We start from the raw sequence: 23,477 nt of genomic DNA on the forward strand, positions 1-23,477 counted from the left end.
AGATGGGCACAAGAAGACCTGACCTAAGCATTTTACTACTGATCAATGCATACAATGGATTGTGCAAGAACACATTCCAACCTGCAAGTGCAACTAATCTTTATAGAGCCCCAAAGATATTCTGTACTGTAAAATGCAATTAAACTTTAACCCTGTTACAATGAATCATAACTCACCGTCATATATCCTGTCTATTAGGAACCACACCGAAAAACTATCTATCTACTGTTTAAAAAGTAAAAAATTGACTTACTAGGAAGGAAAAATATATCATCTGTATATCATTTAAATGTATATCATTTGGAGACATTGATTGTAACTTTTGAACATTGCACACATAATGTGTATATGCTAAAAAAAGTTAGCTTCCATTTTGAAAATCTCCGACAAGAAGTATATTAAAAGGAATGAAGGATTATTTAATTGTGTATTTAACAATTGTTTTTCGAAAAGAGTTTGTGAAAAAAATCTAACTTCTAACTGATAGAAGTATATTGTTTCTATAGCCTTGGCAAATACAATTGTAATGTGACATTTATTATATTCATACTGTTGTATTTGGATTTCATGGTTTTTGGGGTGGGGTGGGATGGGGAAGTGAGCAAGTAAATTACATATTTTATTGATTCAAGGCTGACACTCCAGTACAGGACTGAGGGGGTGGGTACTCACTTACACTTTTGGAGGTGCCATCTTTTGATTGAGATGTTAAACTGAGGCCTTGTCAGCCCTCACAGTTGGACATAAAAGATCCCCATAGAACTATTTTCAAGAAGAGTAGGGGAGTTATCCCTGGTGCGTTGGTCAAATTTACCTCTCGATTAACATCGCTAAAGAAATAAGAACAAAAAACTGCGGATGCTGGAAATCCAAAACAAAAACAGAATTACCTGGAAAAACTCAGCAGGTCTGAAAAGAGTTGACGTTTCGAGTCCTCATGACCCTTCAACAGAACTGAAGGGTCATGAGGACTCGAAATGTCAACTCTTTTCTTCTCCGCCGATGCTGCCAGACCTGCTGAGTTTTTCCAGGTAATTCTGTTTTTGTTTCGCTAAACAAATGTTATTTGGTTATAAGTACATTGCTGTTTGTCGGAGCTCGTGTGTGCACATTGGCTGTTATGTTTCCTACGTTACAACCCCGTGACTACACTGCAAAAGTACTTCAGTGGCTCTTTAAGACATTTGTCTGTCATGAAAAGTGCTATGGAAATGCAAGTTTTTTAATTCTCTTCTCTACAATGCATTATCAAATCCGTAGAATGTCGAAACACTTCAGCTAATGCATTACATTTGAAGTGCATTCACTATAATATATGCAAATGCAGCAATAAATTTGGGTACAGCAGAGTTGCATAATTCTGAAATGAATGACCAGATAATCTATTTTATGGTGTTGTGTTGAGTGAGGAATGTCGACCAATACACCTGAAATTATTCTCTTCAATCTTTTCCATCCAGCTAAGCAGGTTTAATGTTTCATCAGAAAGCTGGTACAAACAACAGTGCATCACTTCCAAAGTACTGTGCTGAAGTATTAGCTGAGATTATGCCCTCTAGTCAATAGTCTGCCTTGATTTTCCAAGCTTCTTATAGATGCAAAGTGCTGCCAACTGAGCCAAACTGAAGCTTAAGTTGAATAGACAAACCTGAAAGTGGCGGGTCTTATTTAAAAATGAAGGAAACCAAACATATGGCTCAAAACCACATCCTTCTTTACATCTTCAAAATGCCTTCACTCTTAGCAGGTTGTGCATTCAGGCACAGATTAGTGTATTGAATGACATTATACATGTAAATTGTTAATTCTCTAATGTGTGCAGTAGTTGCCTGGAACTTCTGATCCATGAATAATGTAATATATAATGTGAGCTATGTGGCTGTATGATAGTTATTTAATGCATTTTTCATAGTCTCTTACGCTCCTGCACCGCAGAAATTGCACTTGTTAGTTTCATTCAGTGGAGGTTATCTTAATACTTTTGTTACATAAGTAAAATACTAATAGACAGATTAAGATTCAATTTGAAATTACTCAGCAATTTTTAAAAATTAGTTGCTTTGATGCAACAGATGGAGCAACAATTGTGTGAAAATGTAACTGTTAATCCTGCTTACTGGTGCAGTACATGGGGGACAAACGCACGCTTCATTAACAATAATGTCATGGCATACGAAAAGCTTAGTTAACAATGATTTCACTGCACACTAAAAGGTCACTTGTTTTCATGAGTAATCTACTCAGCTCCTCATGAAATATTAAAACAAAAATGGATATAATGTTGCAAGTGCCTTTGCATTTTAAGTATTTTTGTCCTTTTTTCACCAGTCCCTTTTTTGTTAAATGAAGTTGAGAGCCACAAGTGGGAAACGTGGGTTTGGGGAAAAAGTGGCTTAGGATAGACTTATTACCTGTTAATTTTTAAATGCTGCACATAATTTCTGGTACACTGTTATGATCCCAGCTAATGTTACAACTGGACAAGCCAGATCTCCGGGTGGAACCAGGCTTTATAGATCCTAACTTTTTATTTTTTGTTTAGATACGTGGAGAGCAGAGTCACAAGAGTCAGCTGATGAACTTTTAACAAAAGAATAAAACATATATTAAACAAGAAAAAATGAACCATATTATAATACTTCACCTACAACTATATCTTTATAGATATATACAGATTTGTAAGGATAACACAAGTTACAAAAGCTATTTTATTCTCTAATGTTCACAGTATGTACACAGTCCATGTCAGGCATACCACATTCTAAAACCAAGTGACAGATGCCATCCCAAACAGATGCTATGGATCTCTCCTCAATTTCCATGTACTCTTCCTCCAATCTCCACATCTCCACACTCAAAGAACCTGCTTTGGAATCTTCTCCCAAACCAATGCTTTCTCTCAGGCTCCTTCCACAAGAGTCCACCTACAGGGTTTCGAGCTCTCTTGGATCGCCAGGTGCATTCAAGCTTCCTTCCACGCACACTCTCTCTCTGTCTCAGCTGTGCCAACAGAACACCAGTGCTTCACATGTTCATAGTAAAGAGTTACAGATCCCAGGTTTCACCTTTTTAACCCACAAATAGAAAAACATACATTAAACTTAAACTTAGATATACCTTATTCCGAACACACCCAAATATACATATAACTTACTTAAACTATATCTGTTTCCTGACAACATCCATATTCATCCATTCCAGGGAAAATGATTTTTGTTTCCGTGTGGGATATCACATTCAATTTTAGGATTTTAAAATATAAATATGTCTACATGAACACTCTGAAAAATTGCTCCATGCAAAACTTGTCCCTACAGTGGTTATGGTTTACTGATTTTGTGCTTGCCAGCCATGACTTTTCTATTAAGACAGTCTATATTGGAGTACACAAGCAAAAATTGGTTGATTTCAGCTTGACCTTGGAAATGTATTCTCTGCTGCTTTCTGCCACAGCTAACTCACTGTGCCATGCAGTTCCTGTCTATAGCTTTGAATCATAAATTTAAAAAAAATCTTGAAGTGATTTCCTGTTTTGCTGCAAAAAAAAAAGCCTAACTTCTTGGTTGTATCATAACCAACTTTATCAAAAAACTAAGATCCTAAGTTTGTCTGCTATACCTGATCTTGCACCTGCTTTCTGTCTGAAATTTAGTTGGGAGTGCACTGATAGTTGTGCAAAACAACAAATGGAAAGAGTCTATTGTCAACCAAATTTTATTTAACTCTTCACAATATGAAAAACTGAATGCTGTTACTCTGAAACCTTTTTTGCTCATGTTCTGTTGTGTTTACTGTACAGACTGATGGAAGAAAACAGAAAACACCAGGAAATGATTGTGGAGATCTGTGCAGAGAAAGACAATTTAAAAGATGAATTGAAAAAGCGATCTGAAACAGAGAAACAATACATCAGCACTATAAAACAGGTAAGCCATCACTCCAATTCAGAGTATAAACTCAGTAACAGAATTGGTTTTGATCAGTATCAAATAAATTATTGTAAATTTGGGTGCATTTAGTTCAAATTTGTTTGTTTCTTTAGGTCAGCTTTTCTATTTACTGTTTGCAATATAACAAGATTATTAGTTAACCTGCTGCAATGCTGTTCAATTGAGATGCAAGTTATTGAAATAACTTAGTAACTTCTTTTTGTTTCTTGAATTTTTATTCATTTTGCCCTTTCTGGGGAGGGTTTGGGCTTCTGCTTGTCATTTCTCTTGTGACATAACTAAGCAAAGGGCTTGCATTCATCACATGGAGCAGGGATGAGTACTGATAGCCTGAGTATAGACAGCCAAATATTCATTTTTTAAGAGTCTGATTTTTTTGGCTCGCCTTATTTTAGGGCTATTTTTGGCAAACTCCTAAAATTGATTAAATCACTTCTGGAAAGCCTGCCCCCTGTGGGCAGTGATTCAAATTTCAAGCTGAAATTGCATATGATAGGGAGATAAGTTAATGCCTTACAGAACCACAGAAGTTGATAATAAAGAACCAAGTGCTTGGACATATTTGTGCCAGCTTGATTGAACACTCATCCTGTTACCATCTCTTTCCCCCTAACACTGGATCTTCCTCTGTAACAAAGATTTATTCGCTTTTCCCTTTAAGATTCAATATTCTCTGCCCAAACTACCTGTAGCAAAGCCTTCTATGTTGCAAGAATTCTGCATAAGATTTTTTCTCACCCTTGCCACTTGAGCTTTTAGTGAGAGGATGGGTGGGGAAGATGAGTGTTAAAGGGGGGGAGGGGGATTGTAACAAAATACATTTTCTTTAATTATAACTATAGCTGCCCTGTAGACTGAGGGGGAAAACTCTTTGATAACATTACAATTGGTGTTTGACTTTTTAAAGCGAGCAAAGTATTATATACTTGCAGGAGTCAAATTTAGAAAGTTTCATCTGCTCAGACATGCAACTTTAATAATTGCACCCTGACTTAGAGTTGGACATCTGCAAGCCTTGAATGGAGTGGTCCATGATTCCTTCCCCGGTCAGTCTGCCACCCACATCCCTAACCTACAAGCAGCGCTGTAGGGAGATCCACTATTCTTGGATTTTTGTTTTATATATAATTTAAGATTATAAATTATTATAGTAAGGGATAAATTGTATGCCAGACAGTATCTCTTGTGGTAGAGCACGTTTCTTCAGCATTATTGCCTCAATTTAACTTAGAGATTATTTTACTTTCCACCTGTATGAGTGAAATCAAAAGATTCAAGTTTTCAGACCTTATGAGCAACTTTACTTATAGTTGTTTTTGTTCCCAGATTCATGTTTATAAACATATACGAATTGTCATGCTCTAATTGGCAGTACCACAATTGTCAAGAGACTACCTACAGGCAATTTACATAGAGTTCCCATTCTAAATGTGGACATAGGAATTTATACTGGGAAAAGTTAAGGGGAAGTGTGCACAGATGAAAGTAGATAAGAGAAATATGTGAAATTATGCATACCTAGGAGGGATTAGAAAGCTATAATACAACTGAAAGCTGTTCATTAGTCCCCATTTTCTTGTAATTCAAACATTTTTATTGGGTTATAAAACTCCCAATAGAGGAACCATATACTCATTTTGGATTCATTTTTTTGTTGCAGATGGAAACCCAAGTTGAAAATCTTATGAAGGAAATAAAAATGACGAAGGAGCGATTGATCTCTCAAGATGCTGCTGCCAAAAATGCCATTCACCAGTTGCAAAGAAATGTAACTTTTCGGATAGAACAAGTAAGAATCCTTTCAAAACATGCATAGTTATTTTAAAGTTGTGATTAGGGTTTTTGTTAGTGCTATGGATAGGGCAGAGATGAAAGGATTGTTCCCCCTTTTATCCCAAATCTCAATTAACTGCAACAAGGTGTGTTTTGAAGAAGTATTTAAACCGCTTTGAGTGCTGTGACTCTCGAACAGTCGCAGCACAGGTTTTCTTGTAAGTTTAAAAGAAATATTTATTTCTCAATGCCGAAATGTAATTGCATCATTCATTCATTCATTCATTCATGCAAGATACACGCATGCACACTCACAAAAGAGATAGTGTGTGCTTAGAGTACAAAAAAAATCACTTTTCTTTCAAGATGGAAGTTGGGAACGTTGCAAGCCTGATTTTTTTTTAGCTCAATGGAGGTTGTAAGTTCCTGGTGATGAATTCACAGTGGCTTACTCCTTGCAACACAAAAACAGAATTACCTGGAAAAACTCAGCAGGTCTGGCAGCATCGGCGGAGAAGAAAAGAGTTGACGTTTCGAGTCCTCATGACCCTTCAACAGTAGGTTTCTGGCTTTGTTCCAGTTGAAGTTGTCGTCGAGCCCTTGTGGCGAAGGTGTGGCTTGGTTCTGCAGATGTAAGGATAGCCTCACTTCTCTGCCTGTTTGTGAATTTCTAGACAGGGTTCTTTCTTTCCTGGGTGGCAGCATTTTAAAAAGGGCGCAGAGAGCAGCAGGGACTTCAGTTTAAAAAGGGCACAGAGAGCAGCAGGGACTTCATTTTAAAAAGAGCGCAGAGAGCAGGAGCGATTTCAATTTTACTTAAGGAGAATGAGGCTAAAACAGCGAGACTTTTTAGGGGAGAGCGAGACTAAAACAGCGAGATTCAAGTAGGAGTAAGTGTAAAATAAAAGCAAGGGTCCATATTCTATTTATTTAATATATGCCTGGGGAGCTCGGTCCTGTGATTTGCACATCCTGCGCTATGTGGGAAGTCCTAGACATTCCTGGTGGTCAGGATGACCATGAGTGCAGGAAATGCCTCTGACTGGAGCAACTTAAACTCCGGGTTTTGGAGTTTTGAGTGGCAGCTGGGGGCACTATGCTGCATTCACGAGGCTGAGAGGTTTGTGGATAGCTTGTTTCAGGACGTGGTCACCCCACAGCTTAAGTAAGTGCAAGCAGAGAGGGAATTTTTGACCGCCAGACAGGGGACCAGGCAGGTAATGAGGGAATCCCGAGTGTATCTCACTCGCAAACCGTTTTTGGAAAATGGTGAGAGTAACGGTTCCTCTGTGGGGGGGCCAACTAGAGCTAAGGCCATTGTACTGTGGATAGTCTAGCTGCTCAGCGGGGCAGTAAGAAGCGTGGAAGGGCAATAGTGGTAGGGGATTTGTTAGTGAGGAGAATAGACAGCTGCTTCGGCAGCTGTAGACATGACTCCAGGATGGTATGTTGCCTCCGGGGTGCCAGGGTCAAGGATGTCACAGAACGGCTGCAGGGCATTCTGAAGGGGGAGGGAAAACAGCCAGAGATTGTGGTCCATGTTGGGACCAATGACATAAGAAGAAAGCGAAATGAAGTCCTGCAAGCAGATGTTAGGGAGTTAGGTGGGACATTGAAAAGCAGGACTTCAAAGGTAGTAATCTCCAGATTACTCCCAGTGCCACACAGTAGTGAGCATCGGAACAGAAGGATAGAGCAAATGAATGCATGGCTGGAGAGATGGTGCAGGAGGAAGGGCTCCAGATTCCTGGGGCATTGGGACCATTTCTGAGGGAGGTGGGACCTGCACAAGTTGGATGGGTTACATCTGAACAGGAAGGGGACCAACATCCTCATCGGGAGGTTTACTAATGCTGTTGGGGCGGATTTAAACTAAATTGGCGGGGGGGGGGTGGGATCCTGAAAAGTAGTTCAGAGTGGAGAGAAGCTGAGATGGAATTAGAAGTTATAATGCTAGTAAGTGAGCCTGGAAGGCAGAGGAAACATAGGCTAGGTAAGAAAGAAGTGAGTTTAGCAAGACTAAATGGAAAATATTTTAATGCAAGGAGCCTGAGGAATAAGACAGATGAGCTGAGGGTACAGATAGGCATGTGGGAGCGTGATATCATAGCTATGACCGAGACTTGGCTAAAAGGACAGGAATGGCAGCTCAACATTCCTAGTTATAGGGTATTCAGACGAGATAAAAAGGGGGATAGAAGAGGAGGGCAGGTCGCAATATTGATCAAGGAATCAGTTGTAGCAGTGAGGAGGGATGATATCTTGGAAGGATCATCAAATGAGGCCATATGGGTAGAAGTAAAAAACACAAAAGGGGCAAACATGCTGTTGGGTGTCTATTATAGGCCCTCAAACAGTCAGAGGATCAAATATGAAATCAAATTTCAGAAGTGTAAGAATAATAATGCAGTAATAGTAGGGGATTTTAACTACCCAAATATTAACTGGGATAGTTTTAGTGTGCAAGGTAGGGAGGGAGCAAAATTCTTAAGTTGCATCCAGGAGAACTTTTCTAGCCAGTATGTAGAAAGCCCAAGAAGGGAGGGGGCAGTTCTGGGCCTGGTATTTGGAAATTAGCCCAGGCAGGTGGAAGGCATATCAGTAGGGGAGCATTTTGGAGATGGTGACCATAACTCAGTTAGTTTTAGGATAGTTATGGAAAAGGATAAGGTTGGGCTGGGAATAAAAGTTCTAAACTGGGGAAAGGCTAATTTTACTACGATGAGATGATTTGGCTAAAGTGGACAGGGAGCAGCTATTTGCAGATAAAGCTGTGAAGCTGTGTCAGAGCAGTGGAAGGATTTCAAGGAGGAAATAGCAAGAGTACAGGCAAAGGGGGGTGTTGGGGGGGGGGACAAGTCTGGAGAATCCTGGATGTCAGGGGACATAAAGGTTAGGATTAAGAAAAAAAGGACAAGCTTGTGGCAGATACCGAACACTCAATACGACAGAGTCCCTTGAGGAGTATAAAAAATGTACGTGGGATCTTAATAAGGAAATTACAGAGTGCATGAGAAAGCATTGGTGGGTAGAATAAAGGAAAACCCAAAGGGGTTTTTTAAATTTATAAAGATCAAGAGAATAACTAGGGAAAGAGTAAGGTCAATTGGGGACCATAAATGATAATCTATGTGTGGACCCAGAAGACATAGGTACAGTCCTCAATTAATACTTTGTGTTGGTCTTTGAGTCTATGATGTCAGCCCTATGAGTCTCTTTGTTTTCCAGACTGACTGATTTGAGGCTGCTGCTCAAGATGAGTTTAAGAAATATTACTTATCACAAGCTGGTTTCTGTCAGATGACCATGGTATCAGTCTTCCCATTTTCCACACAAATGGTCCCTGACAACATTAGCAATGATGCACAATGGGGTTTGAATCTTGTAATTTTTGCATCTTTGTGATAGGATGTTGTTTTTTTTCTTCACACCTGTTTTGTGGAGTTTCATACTGCAGCACTAAGTTTGTGGTATCATGAAAATATAATAATTTTCATAATGTTATTGGAATTTATTGTAAAGTAGGAATACTGGGTTCTGGATTGTGTGTGTGTCCGTGTTAATTGAATTACATCAAAGCTGTCAGACCAGCTGCTTTTATCAGAAAAAGAAGCTAGGTGTGAAATGTTAAATAGGTAAACATGGCTGAAGTTTTAGGATGTGAGAGGTAAAGGAAAATTTGCTTTTTTAGATAAACCAGAGTAATTTGAATTTCTAAAGAGGTGGTGAAATGTTACACATAGACAGAAGAAGCCAAACAATATGCTTATTTTTCCCAAAGGTTATGGATAAATTGAAGATCAGTAGAAGATTTTTATTATTAGAAAGATAAAGTCCAAAGACATATTGAAACAATGAAATTTGCATCCCGGGGGAAAATATATATAAAGGAGAGAAGGCTAAGTGTAAGATGAAGGCATTCTGAGATCTAATAAGTGTGAAAAGCCCCGAGTCTCTATGTACCAAGCTGCTGCCTATAGGAACCAAAGCTAAGAGAATTCATTGTGAATATCCCTGTCCAGGTTATCGTGTGCTTTGCCTGGGCCTGCTAAGATCTACTTTATTTTTACTGTTGCCTTAACAGGGGTATAACTGGGAGTCAGATTAATTAGGGGAGCTAGGAGTTATAGTAGTAATTTGTAGACCTATGTATATAATTAAAGTCAATTCTTTTATTAATAAATGTTTAATTTAGTTTTATAAAAAAGCTCTAAGTTTGGGTAGACTCATTACTACTGAATGCAAGGACACATTTTGAAATAAAATACAAATTGCAAAAACAGTTGCGACAACTGTTTTGAGTTTCCCTCGGATTTGAGCAGCTCGGCATTTACCATCAGCTGTGCTGTAGCAGTGGTCATTGTACATCAGTTTTTGCAAATGATTAGACAACAGTAGCTGTTAAATCCACAGGAGTGATCTGTTACATTTTTAATGTTTTCTCAGGAAAGTTACAAATGGTTGTTTACATTTTAATGTCCTGTCCAGTCAAGCAGGCTGCTTCCAGCCTTGAGCAGTTTCATGTATATTTGCAGACAAGGAGAAAAGTCACCTGATCCCCTTTGGTTCTATCATTTTGCAGTAAAGATTGTTCATTCTCCCACGTTTTACAAAAAAAATTTTTCATACATTTGTGGGTACATCTGCATGGGCGACATTTAGGAATTATTATTTCTTTTGGTATATATTTGGTGCCCCCATCTCTTGATCTCTTGCATTTTGCCTAGGACTGGGACCAACTGAATACCTTCCAGTCAAAAGAGAGACACTGAGTTAATATTTTGGGTGGATAACCTTTAATCAGAACCTTCTTTCTGAATTTATCTGTTGATTTTGAAACAAGATTTGATGAACGCGTTCAATATAACTAACTTGATAATAGTTTGTCCCACCTTCCTCTGTATTCATCTATTGTATCAAGACAGTCTGATTCTACATCATTCAGTTTTGTAGGCAATTTTAGGAAAGATTTGCAATCCACAAAATGCAAATCTTGCAAATCACATCTAACTAATGTGAAAGCTACTTCGAAATGTAGTTTCTAATGGGAGAGAAGGAATCCCTTTGCTAATGGGAAATTATTCATATTACTCTAGAAGTCTCGTACAAATTAGGAGTAGGTCACTTGGCTCCTCGAGCCTGCTCTGCCATTCAATAAGATCATGACTGATATGATTGTAACCTCAACACAAATCCCCACCTACCCCCGATAACCTTTCTTATCTTTGCTTATCAAGAATCTATCTAGCTCTACCTTAAAAATATTCAAAGACTCTGCTTCCACCACCGTTTGTGGAAGAAAATTCCAAAGAGACTCAACCCTCAGAAAAAATTTTTCCTTATCTCTGTCTTAAATGAGCAATCCCTTATTTTTAAACAGTGACTCCTAATTCTAGATTTTCCCACAAGAGGAAACATCCTTTCCACGTCCACCTGTCAAGACCCCTCAGGCTTGTGTATGTTTCATTCAAGTCGCCTCTTACTCTTCTGAACTCCAGCAGTTACAAGCCTAGCCTGTCCAACCTTTCCCCATAAGACAACCTGCCCATTCCAGGTATTAGTCTAGTAAACCATATCTGAACTGCTTCCAACGCATTTACACCCTTCCTTAAATAAGGAGACCTTATGACTTCATGACTATTCTATATGCTTAAAATACAGGATAGTTGCTACTGCTGATGTCATTTACTGTTGCTAGTTTTCCATGCCAGACCACAAATTACTTAAAAGCTAATTTGATCAGCTTTATAGTTGGACTTTAAACTAATTATAAGTAGAGAGAGATTTGATGCAATCTTTTCTTTTGCATAATCTGACTTCAGTATGGACTTAACTCATTCCATTTCCATTATAGCAATTTAAGTTTGTTGCAAGTACGTGATAACTTTTCATTTTCTAGCAGTATGAATCAACGTCTAAATTTAAGGCTGCGGTTATTTAAAGCTACTGGTCCAAAAGTGCTAATGTGTGAAGTACAACTGGCAGGGCCAGTGTTAAGTTGTGAGGAATATCTGGCTGCGAATTGGGATCTGCTTACATAGAGAGAGGCTTTCTTTCGTATGAGAATTTTGCATAAATAAGCAGAGCTGTACTCCCTTGGCAGATGACAACAAGAATGGTTCACTCTTTAATAATTTTTTAAAAAAAAATTACAGTTGGATTATCAATTTGTCTAGAACATCCACCAGACTCTTGAACGCATTTTAATTTTGGCTTTACATCACATTATTGTTATACCCTACAAGTAGCAAGTCCAGGTGGTGTGCAATGGTGTTTAGTGCATTTTGTCAGATCCAGAACCCAACTATGGTATTCGGCTATCACTTGTGTAACTGCATATTTAAATCTGTTCTACATTGGCTTTTAAATTGAGAGTGAAACGTTAAAAGAAAATTCCACTGGCATGGTCACATTGGATGTTGAAGGCCCTGTATGAAGGGAAGCAGGGAGTTCTTGGTTTCTGGCCAATATTCCTTCCTTAACCAATTACATTCAAAAATATTGACTGGCCATTCATTTCACTGCTGGTTATGGACAGCTTGCTATCCTCAATACTTTGAAGATCATGTCAAAAGTTTCTAGGGCAAGGTTGGCCATAATGAAACCATAGTATGTAAACACCAAGGTTGTTATCAATCTATTGTCATTGCTGTTGAAGACTTCAAAGAATTTGATGAAATCCAGTTTTTTTTAATTATTCGTTCATGGGATGTGGGTGTCACTGGCTAGGCCAGCATTTATTGCCCATCCCTAATTACCCTTGAACTGAGTGGTTTGCTAGGCCATTTCAGAGGGCATTTAAAAGTCAACCACATTGCTGTGGGTCTGGAGTCAGATGTCAGCCAAACCAGGTAAGGATGGCAGATTTCCTTCCCTAAAGGACACTAGTGAACCAGATGGTTTTTTTCTGACAATCGACAATGGGTTTTTTTTTAAAATCATCATTAGTCTTTTATTTCCAAATTTATTTTTTAAATTCAAATTCCACCATCTGCCATGGTGGGATTCATACCCGTGTCCCCAGAGCATTACTCTGGATTATCCGTCCAGTGACAATACCACTATGCCAAGGCCTCACCACCACCACTTGCAGAGTCGAGATTGTTAGAGTGTACACTAGGGCACGTTAAATTTCTGACTGACTTAATTTTCATTCAGTACAATTTCTTTAAAATCTGCCATACCACCCCATAACCACCAGCAACAGCCATTTGTCTTTATTGCAGCTGACGTTGGTCAGCTACTGCATTTTAAGCCACTTAATATACAATGAAAGAAAAAAAACACAACCCAAGAGATTGTGCAGCTAATATTTACGTTAAAATGCAGTTAAGATGTTCAAAAGATCTGTGTAGTCATTCCACTAAAGACTGGGGCAACATTTTTATGGGATTATATTTGCCTGTAAACTTAATTCATGTTAGTTTATCTTCTACATGTGGTGTAAATAGACATTTATACGTTTCCTGATGTTGTCTAAATCGTTCTTTTTAAAGTGAATCTGAGAAATGAACTGATTCTATCTTTTTAGACCAACAAAAAATGTGAGGAGGCTCGTCAGGAGAAAGAAGCTATGGTAATGAAGTATGTACGAGGAGAGAAAGAAGCCCTTGACCTTCGAAAAGAGAAGGAAGGAATTGAAAAAAAATTAAGGGATGCAAATAGAGAACTGGAGAAGTTGACAATTAAGACCAAGCAGCTCACACAAGAGAAGGCTAGATTACAACAGCTCTATGATGCAAAGGTACTTTATCTTACTACTGTATATAGAGCTGTGAGTCCCAATAAGCCATCCATGGAACTCTCGATGCCAGTTTTCCTCATTCTCTCACTTAACTCTGCGCTGCAGGAGATATCTTCCTTTTCTGCAGATGACAGCTTTGGGGTATGGCCCACATTCTGCAGCTGTTCCACAGCTGGCTATTCTTCATGTGTGAACTGGACAATAATTATTCATCTGAGACCCGTTGCAGTCAAACCTGACTGATGAGAGCCTCCAGCTGGAGTAGCTGCACGGTTAATAAGAACAGTGGTCTTGGCTTTTGATGTGTGTATTTTCCTCTCTTGCATATCCTGTGGTTACTGAGGTTATTTTGTAACCTGATTCTGCCCATCTCTTTTCCTCAACTCCTTTCCAGTTGTGCTGGGAAAAAAAAGATAACTTAGAACAGATAATAGTTAAAACTTGGGAACATTCTGATCTGATGGCTTTCAATACCTCACTCAACTGCACCACACATTGCATTTACCAGCTGAGCCATCCCAGGGGTGAGATTCGTTCTTGTGTTTTTAGACCAGTTGTGCAATGTAATGGTTTTCTTCATTCCCCCACCTGGATGATTGTGTTAGTACATAATAAATAGAAAAAGGAGAAGACCATATGACCAATGGAGCCTGCATTGCTATTCATTATGATTATGGTTGACCTTGAGCTTCCCCACTTTCCTGCCTGCTCCCCATAACCCTGGATTCCCCGAGGAACCAAAATCTGTCTATTGCAGCCTTAAATATATTCTATGGTGTTGTAACCATAGCCATGTGGGGTAGAGAAAAACACAGCCCTTTTGAGTGAAGATATTTCTGCTCGTCCCAGTCCTAAATGATTATCCCTTCATTCTGAAACTCTGCATCCTTCTAGATTGCCCATACAGAGGAAACAATCTCTCTGTTTCTGCCCTGTCAAGCCCCTTCAGAATCATCAATGTTTCAGTGAGATTACCTCTTATTCTTCTTAACTCCAGAGAATATAGGCCCAGCCTCTCGTCATAGGATAATCCTCTCATGCCAGGGACCGATCTAGTGAATCTTCGCTGCACTGCCTCCAATGCAAATATATCTTTCCTTAAGAATGAAGACCAAAACTGTGCACCTGTTTCAAAGCCCCGTACATATATTCCAATCCCTTGCAATAAAGGCCAACAGGTCATTTACTTTCCTAATTGCTTGCTATACCTGTATACTAACTACTTGTGTTTCTTGCAGAAGTATATCCAAGTCTCTCTGAACGTCAGCATATTTAAATTTTTTGCATGTCACTGTAATGGTGAATAGATCTAAACCATTTATCTCTATTTTATGCCACTAGTTCATCTACTTTATTGTGGATATTCTACACATTCAGATAAAGTGACTTCAATTTTTTTTAATACAATTCCCTGCACGGACCTTACTATCTGATACTCGATTGTCATTAAAGACTCTGTCCCTTCCTGTCCCACTCAGCTTATTTTTACCCACATCAATATACTTTTCTATTGCCTTAACTTGTATCTTTGGATTTCTAAATTTCCCTTCACCTGAGCTCTCCTCCCCTTCTGTTAGTTTAACATGTTTGCTGGAGCACTCACGGTTGTATGCTCTGTCCTTTCCTGTCACATTCTGGTTACCATTATCTGTATCGCTACCCTGCCTTGTCCTTCCTCTTAACTTTTAAAATCTTCCTTCATGTGAACTCTGCCCTCAATATTTAGTTTAAAGTCCTCTCTACAGCCCTAGTTACACAACTGTCTAGGACACTGGTCCCAGCGTGGTTCAGGTGAAACTGTCCTAACAGTACTTCTCCATATTTGCCTAGTACCAGTGTCAATGATTCAAAACCCATTTCTCCCACACCAGACTTTGAGTTCAACGTTATGATATTACTGACCTTATGCCAATTTGCTCGTGGCTCATATAGCAATCCAGAGATTATTAACTTTGTAGTTCTGCTTTTGAATTTATCAGTTAGCTGTTCATACTCGCTCAGCAGAACTGCTTTCTTAGTCCAACATATGTTGTTAGTACCCATATGCACCATGACATTGGATCCTTCCCCTCCTACTGCATGTGACTCTCTATCCCTGAGATGCTGTTCTTAACCCTGGCTCTAGGCATGCAACACAGCCCTCAGGACTTAAACTCTTGGCTGCGGAGAACTGTATCTAACCCCGTAACTATACTGTCATCTACTACAACTACATTTCTTTTTATTCCCCCTACTTCAACGGCGTCTGTCACCAAGATGTTGTGGTCCGTTTGCTGACCCTGCTCATGTGCACACAATCTGCAAAACCCTCAAACTTGTTGGACAATTGCAGAGACTGTGGCTCCTCCGTTGCTACCATCTGGGCCCCCATACCGACCTTACTCGTAGTCCCACCCGCCTGCACTTGAACACGGACCAAATCACAAGTACCTAGCCTAAAGGGTGTGACTGCCCCCGGAACAAATTGTCGAGGTAACTTTTCCTGCTCTGTGGTGCATCAGTCCCTGAAACTTGGACATCAGCTCATCATCTCTGAGCAGAAGTTCCTTGAGCTGCAGACACTTACTGCAGATGTGGTTGTTGTGGATCGCACTGGTGTCCACCAGTCCCCACATGCTACAGCTGCAATATATCATCTGCCCTATCATTTTACTATGTTTTATTTGACTAATTAATTGTCGATGCCATTAAGTAGACTGTCAGCAAAGCTTACTTTGTAGGATTTCCTAACCAGTTGGTGGTGGGGGTGGGGGAGGGGGAAGATGATTGTTCCAAATAAATTTAACTGGTGTGCTTTACCCAAAAAAAAGGCTGGTGTCTTTTTCTTAAGGAATATAAAGAATACTAACTTCATCTGGTGCAGTTCAAGAAGGCTGCTCACCCACCACCTTCAAGGGCAATTAGGGATGGGTAGCAAATGCTGGCCTTGCCAGTGATGCTCACATCCCATGAAAGAATAAAACAAATTCTTAAATCTATTCATAACTATGTTTTATATGTTTATTTTATAGCAGTTACTTTCATTTAAACATAAAACATTTGACTTAGTAATGGCATGTCAGTTAATTGCATCCTCCTTATTGTTGCACATCTTTTGCTGCCAAAGTGCTGTGAATTAAACTAGTTTCATTACTATAATGATGACTACATTAGAAATCACTGGTGATATTCATGGAAAATGCTTGGCTTAATTGAATGGCATTCCTCTTCACTATTTTCAAGGTGTTTACCAATTCATTTTGGGAAAAAGAAATAAATTGTTTAGTATTAATGTTGTGGCAGAGCTGGTAAGAATGCTTTAAGTGCTGAAACTTTAAGTAGAATGATAGCAGCATTCTGTTTGCCAGATTACTTCAAAGTATTCAACATTACAAGTTTGAGAATCGAGGCAAAAAAAACTCACGCGTTCTACTTAGGTAAAAGATATGGTTATTGAGCTTTTTTTAAAGAAACGTTAAATTGATTAAGGCTTAAGAACCTGTGCAGTATGTTCTATATGATTTTGAAGTGCTTCTATAAATCTGTGTATTAAATACTAAACAAAACATATGCTGAAGTTTCACATGTTTGTAGATAACTTTGAGTCTTTTGCATCTTTACTGTATTCCCCCTCCAACCAAAAAATATTTATTCCAAAACTAGGCAATTGACATTTTTACAGAATTAGGTTACTTGATCTCGTTTAATGCTTCTCCTTTGGCTTCTCCCTAACCAACTTATCAGCTATTAGGAAATATACAAACCTGAAGAAAATTTGACATGGCTTTGAATCTTCCTCAACTCTGTCTCGTAAAGTAACCAGTCAGTACGCAACAGCATAAAACATAATGTAGAAAACAATGTAGGTTGAAATGTTCCAAGCTTGGAATTTAGGTCTTTAGGGACTATAATAACTTGCTCAGCTCACCATACAGTATATTTGAATTGTTAAATAGGATTGCCTTTATCAGTACTGCCAATTTAAATCAGACAAATTATGCAAATATGTGATTTGTATTATTTGACAAAGCTGTTGCATACTGACTGGTTACTTTACCGGACAGAGTTGAGGAAGATTCAAAGCCATGTCAAATTTTCTTCAGGTTTGTATATTTCCTGATAGCTGATAAGTTGGTTAGGGAGAAGCCAAAGGAGAGACTAAACGAGATCAAGTAACCTAATTCTGTAAACATGTCAACTGTTTTGGAATAAATATTTTTTGGTTGGAGGGGGAATACAGTAAAGATGCAAAATATTTCAAAGTTATCTATAAGCATGTGAAACTTCAGCTCCTCTGGTAGAGCAGTGTGAAAATGGAAAGATTCACTTTTTAGCTCTACTTTTTGAAAATTTGCTTTTAAATATTTTTTTCACTGATTTCAGGAAGGAGAAGCAACAAAGCTCAACAAAGATGTTGAAAAACTGAAGGAAGACATCAACTCCAACATCATCAAAGTGAAATGGGCCCAAAATAAATTGAAAAATGAAATGGATACACACAAGGTTAGTTAGTTTTGCACTGTTTAGATCATCAAATCAAGAAATAACAAAAAGATGGTCAATGAAATATTTCATATTTAAAAATACAAATGTTTTACTTGTAGTTTGAATGTTATTATAGGAAGACAATAAACCAAAGTATAACTCATGGTATTTGTGCCCATTTTAAAAAAAGAAAACACCAACATTGAAACAGCTTATGATTCTAGAATTTGTCTCTTTCTCTTGCTCTTGGCCAAAAAGTAAAGCTTTGCATTGGAGATTTAGTCTTGCATACTTCCTTCATTGCTACTCTGACCAGAACTTGCGCTGGGATTCTGGCCCATGCTCTACCTATCTGGGCCACTCCCACCCAGGCCCATTTACTGGAATTTTTCCAGTCTGTCTTACATAGTCCATCCTGTTTACATATGGAATAAGTATCTTTGTTCTTCTTTCTACATTCTCCAGTCTGCAGTTTTTAAAATTATATATTCATCCAAGATGAACGCATAACTCCCAAGTGTGGTCTGACCCAATTATGGCAAGCCACAGCACAACTTCAAGGTCTCTTCCCTAATGTTTTGACTATCTATACCAGCATTTGTAACCTATGTTGTTTAGGTATTGAAAGTCTATACTCCATTTCAGTAGAAGATCATCTAGTAAATCTCAACGATTGTTTTCTTTATTCATATTTTGACCAATGCTGTAAATATTACATTTATTTCAGTGTCAAATTCCATTTATTATTCTCAGCTAATTGTATAATTGTACTCATTCTAAATCTTAAATGTTTTACAACATCCTCTTTTTTTATTGCACTCATGTTTTAGTGTTCACCAGCAAATTTCCAACTTTATATTTTGTTTTGATATTCAGGCCATTAATGCAGGATCCAACTGTTTGTTTTTTTTTCATTGCAGGACTCCACATCTTCCCTAATCTTACATTCCACCACTTTACCATCTTATCCACTCCCATTTTCTATTCTGGATTTCTGGCTATTATCTTAATTGGGAATCTTTTTACATGTGGAGTTTTGCTAAAAGCTTTCTCAAAGTTCAAATAAGCCAGGTCAAAGGAAGTTCTGCTACTTACTTGATCTCTATATTTTCAAAAAATGAGGAAGTTTTCCAGATAGGGCCTTTCATGCATGATGTTTCTCATTAAATTGCACCCACCCAGGCACATCTCCAACCTATCCCTTTTAAAAGTTTTCATTATTCCACCTGTCGGCTGGAGACTTGAAAGTGAAACCTAAAAAGGCTTTGGAATTGAATTTACTCCAAGGTTATATCATTTAATAAAACATGGCATTGTGCAATAACAGACTATTGTGATTCATCTTAATTTAATATACTTTAGTTCATAGAATATCTAAAGTGGAATACAGTGAATGAAAGGGTGGTGGAAGCAAATTAAGTTGTAAATTTCAAAATGGAGTTGGACATATGCTTTAAAAAGAATAATGCTGGTTATGGAGAAACAGTGGTGAGTGAGACTAATTAGATTAGCTCTTTCAAAGAGACATCAGACATGATGGGCTGAATGCCCCATCCCCAAATAAGATTTGATTTAATTGTTTGTAAAGAAAATTAAAGGTGCTGATCTTTCAGGGTAGCATAATGCAAATTATCTCCTTTGAATGCAAAACAATCAAGAATCCAGAAAAAGCTTTTGACCTCATCCCTCTGTTACTGTAGCTCTGACCATTGTAACATCCAGTTGACTGATCCTTAATGCTGTTCTCTAAGGAAAGAGTGGGGCCTATTCAAGAACAAAAGCTGGAAACCATGGCTCTGGTTCCTAATGAATGAGCTACATCTGTCTTCACAAAAGATGGGGATGACACATACATTGTAGTTGAGGAGGAGCAGTGTGAAATATTGGATGGGATAAACCTAGTGAGAGGAAATATTAAGGGGTTTAGTATCTTTGAAAGTAGATAAATCGCTAGGTCTGGATGAAATGCTTCTCTTAGCTGCCTGGATTACAAGGGAGGAAATAGTCGAGCCCCTGACTGGCATTTTCTAATCCTCTCTGACTGAAGGCATGGTACTGGAGGGCTGCGAACATTGTATTATTGTTTAATAAGAGAGAAAGGGATTGATTGATTAATACAAGCTGTCAATCTAATCGCTGCCATAGGCAAATTATTGGTTAAAATTCTGAGGGACCATAAAAATTATCATTTAGTAAGACACATATTAATTAAGGATAGTCAGCATGGATTTGTTGAAGAGAGATAATGTCTGACTAACTTGATTGAATCTTTTGAGGGGATGACAAAAGGGTAGTCTACATGGATTTAGCAAGGCTTTTGGCAAGGTTCCACATGACAGACTGGTCAGTAAAGGAATCCAAGGAAAAGTGACAAATTGTAACAAGATTGACTCAGTGGCAGGAAGCAAAGGTAAGAACACAAATAATTGGACCAGTAGTCCACATGGCCTTTCAAGCTTCTTCCTCCAATCAATATAAAATTGGATGCTGATTTGCTTCAACTCAATTTTCTACTTGTTTCCCATATCCCTTGATTCTCTGAGATATCAAAAAGTATATCTATCACAGCTCTCTGTGCTAGAGAATTCCAAAGATTCACAACCCTTTGAGTGAAGAAAATGCTCCTCATTTCAACCCTAAATGATTGACTCCTCCTACTGGGGCTGTGCCCCTGTGGCCTAGATTCTCCAGCCAGGGGAAATAACCTTTCGGTGTCCACCCTGTCAAGTCCTTTCAGAACCTTGTATGTTTCAATAAGAGACCTTCTTCTAAATTCCAGAGAACATGAGCCTAGGTTTACCAGCCTCTCATCATAGGACAACCCTTTCATCCCAGGGATCAATTTGGTAAACCTTCATTGTACTATGATAAATGGTTTGGATGTTGTGACCAAAGGAAATATTTCCAAATTTGCTGATTACGCATTCTCAACTAGTTTTCTAAGTTGTGAGGAGGATGCAAGAAGGCTTCAAGGGGACTTGGTCAGGCTAACTGAATGGGCAAGAACATGGCAGATGGAATATGGTGTGATTAAGTGTGAAGTTATCCACTTAGGTAGAAAAAACAGAAAGACTGACTATTTCTTATGGTGAGATGTTGGGAAGTGATGATGTCCAAAGTGACCTGGGTATGCTTGTTCATGAGTCACTAAGAGCTAGCATGCAGGGGTAGCAAGCAATTAGGGAGGCAAATGGTATGTTGGTCTTCATTGCAAGGGGATTTGAGTATAGGAGTAAACATGTCTTGCTGTTATTGTATAGAGCCTTGGTGAAACCACACCTGGAGTATTGTGTACAGTTTTGGTCTCCTCTCTAAGGAAGGATATACTTGCCATATAGGAAGTGAAACTGAAGTTCACCAGACCAATCCCTGGGACCTCATTGAAACTTAGAAAATTCTTAGAGTGTGAGGGTAGATGTTTCCCCTGGCTGGTGAGTCCAGAACCAGAGGACACTGTCTCAGAATAAAGGGCAGGCCATTTAGGACTGAGATGAGGAGGAATTTCTTCACTGAGAGGTGATGAATCTTTGGAATTCTCTACCGTGGAGGGTTGTGGAAGCTCAATCATTGAGCATATTCAAGACACAAATCAATAGACTTCTGCATAGTAATGCCATCAAGGGATATGGGGATAGCACAGGAAAGTGATGTAAGGGTAGATGATCAGCCATGATCTAATTGAATGGCAGAACAGGCTCGATGGGCCGAATGGTCCACTTCTCCTATGTTCCTATATACCGCTTCCAAGGCAAGTATATCCTTTCTTGAATATGGAGACCAAAACTGTGCAGAGTATTCCAGGTATAGTATCACGAAAGTACTATACAGTTCGAGCAAGACTCCCTTATTCTTGTATTCCAGACTCTTTGAAATAAAACCCTACATGCCATTTGCCTTCCTAATTGCTTGCTGTACCTGCATGCTAATTTTGTTCCATGTACAAGTACACTCAAGTGTCTCTGAACATCACTGTTTAAGAGTTAGACCTTTTCAACATATTCTGCTTTTCTATTCTCATTACCAAAGTGAATAACCTCACACTTTCCCATATTATACTGCATCGGCAGCTTGTTGCCCACTCACTTAACCTTCTCGTCCCAGCTAGATTATAGAAAAATATCAATGGATTGGTCAAGTGGGCAGAAAAGTGGAATTCAGTCAGAGAAATGCAAAATAATGCATTTGGGGAAGGAAAACAAGACAAGGACACAAAAACAGAAAATGCTGGAAATACTCAGTATGTTGAGCAGCATCATTGGAGAGAGAAACAAAGTTAATGTTTCATCAGAACTGAGAAAATTAGAAATGCAATAGCTTTTGTGTAGTTGAAATATGGGAATGGGTTGGGGGGGAATAAAAGGAAAGGTTCGTGATGGTGTGGAAAATTGGGTGACAAATGTAGGATACTGATGAGCAGAGGGATCTTGGAGCACAAGCCCACAGACCTTGAGGGTAGCAGGAACTGGGAGTTGCTGGGGTGGGTGGGAGGGGCGGAAGGCCAAGGCCAGCAGTGGGCAAGGGTGGTGAGGGTGAGGCAAGGCTGGGAGCAAGAGGGACTGATGGTGAAGGTGGAAGCACTGTGGGGAAAAGTGAGCAGACAGGCCACGTGAGAAGACGTCTGTGGCAAATAACGCAAGTGAAACCAATGTTAAAAGGATATACTGACACTATTTTATTAATGACATTAAAATGAAACAATGTTAGGTGAGTCGACAATAAGCGAGGATTTAGTACCTTGACTGTGATCGCTTTTTGTTTGTAGCTTGTCGTCTTTACATTTGGATAATGTTTTTGCATTAATCATCTGAAAATCTAGGATCCTAGCTGATCAGGTGTTGCACCTTGTGATTCGTTTATTTAAAATACTTTAACCATCGAAGAGAAAAAACACTATTAAAATATACATTGATGGCATCAGGGGTTGTGAATGTTTAAAGTATGTGTAACCAATCCATGTTTTAAGTATTGCTGAAAAATGAAACATGCTGTTGAAGCTTTTCATCTTGTCATCATCAGGATAGATTCAAGAATGCCAAATTTCAAAGGGAGTAACAGTTTATACTGCATGAGAAAAAGGTGCTGATTGGTTGGCAAGTCAGCTCTGTGTAACAATTCAAGTTTAAGACTTAATAAATTTACAATTTCTGCTTGATTCCAGGCCATCTCTTCCAGCAGCTTGAAAAGTAGCGTTAGAGACTTAAGTTGATTCATTCTCTTTACCACCGCCAGATAGTATTGTAAGATCTGGGTGCAAACTATAAATGATGGTTCGAAAACAAAAAATGCTGGAAAAACTCAACAGGTCTGACAGCATCTGTGGAGAGAGAGAGACAGAGATAATGTTTCAAGTCCGTATGACTCTTCTACAGATCTAAAGGGAGGCAGAGATCCCGATAGAGTTTGACAACTTCACACCATGAATTCTCTCCTCCATCCCCAACTGCCCGTTTTCATCCCCCTTTTTTCCATATTCACTTTTTTAAAAAATTTTTATTAATTTTTTTCCACTTATTTTCAGTATTTTTAAAGTTTATTTCCATTTTCAT

General features: G+C 38.7%; 1 protein-coding gene and 1 long non-coding RNA gene across 8 annotated transcripts in view; one reads left to right on the top strand and one right to left on the bottom strand.

The window, feature by feature from the left end:
* The window catches only part of LOC121289772, an 87,909-nt gene that overhangs the window by 3,270 nt on the left and 61,162 nt on the right, over positions 1-23,477 (bottom strand). Inside the window, exon 6 of the long non-coding RNA XR_005945646.1 lies at positions 13,482-13,866. This is a non-coding gene — a long non-coding RNA (uncharacterized LOC121289772). The remainder of the gene's footprint in view (positions 1-13,481; positions 13,867-23,477) is intronic.
* ccdc186 (coiled-coil domain-containing protein 186) overlaps positions 1-23,477 on the top strand; it is a 91,258-nt gene that overhangs the window by 3,012 nt on the left and 64,769 nt on the right. For all 7 annotated transcript variants that reach the window (XM_041209524.1, XM_041209525.1, XM_041209530.1 and 4 more), the window contains exons 2-5: positions 3,800-3,926; positions 5,611-5,739; positions 13,255-13,467; positions 17,830-17,949. In XM_041209524.1, coding sequence (XP_041065458.1) covers positions 3,800-3,926; positions 5,611-5,739; positions 13,255-13,467; positions 17,830-17,949 — 589 coding nt within the window. The remainder of the gene's footprint in view (positions 1-3,799; positions 3,927-5,610; positions 5,740-13,254; positions 13,468-17,829; positions 17,950-23,477) is intronic.

Source organism: Carcharodon carcharias, chromosome 17 (genome assembly GCF_017639515.1).
Source record: "Carcharodon carcharias isolate sCarCar2 chromosome 17, sCarCar2.pri, whole genome shotgun sequence".
Classification (NCBI taxonomy): domain Eukaryota; kingdom Metazoa; phylum Chordata; class Chondrichthyes; order Lamniformes; family Lamnidae; genus Carcharodon; species Carcharodon carcharias.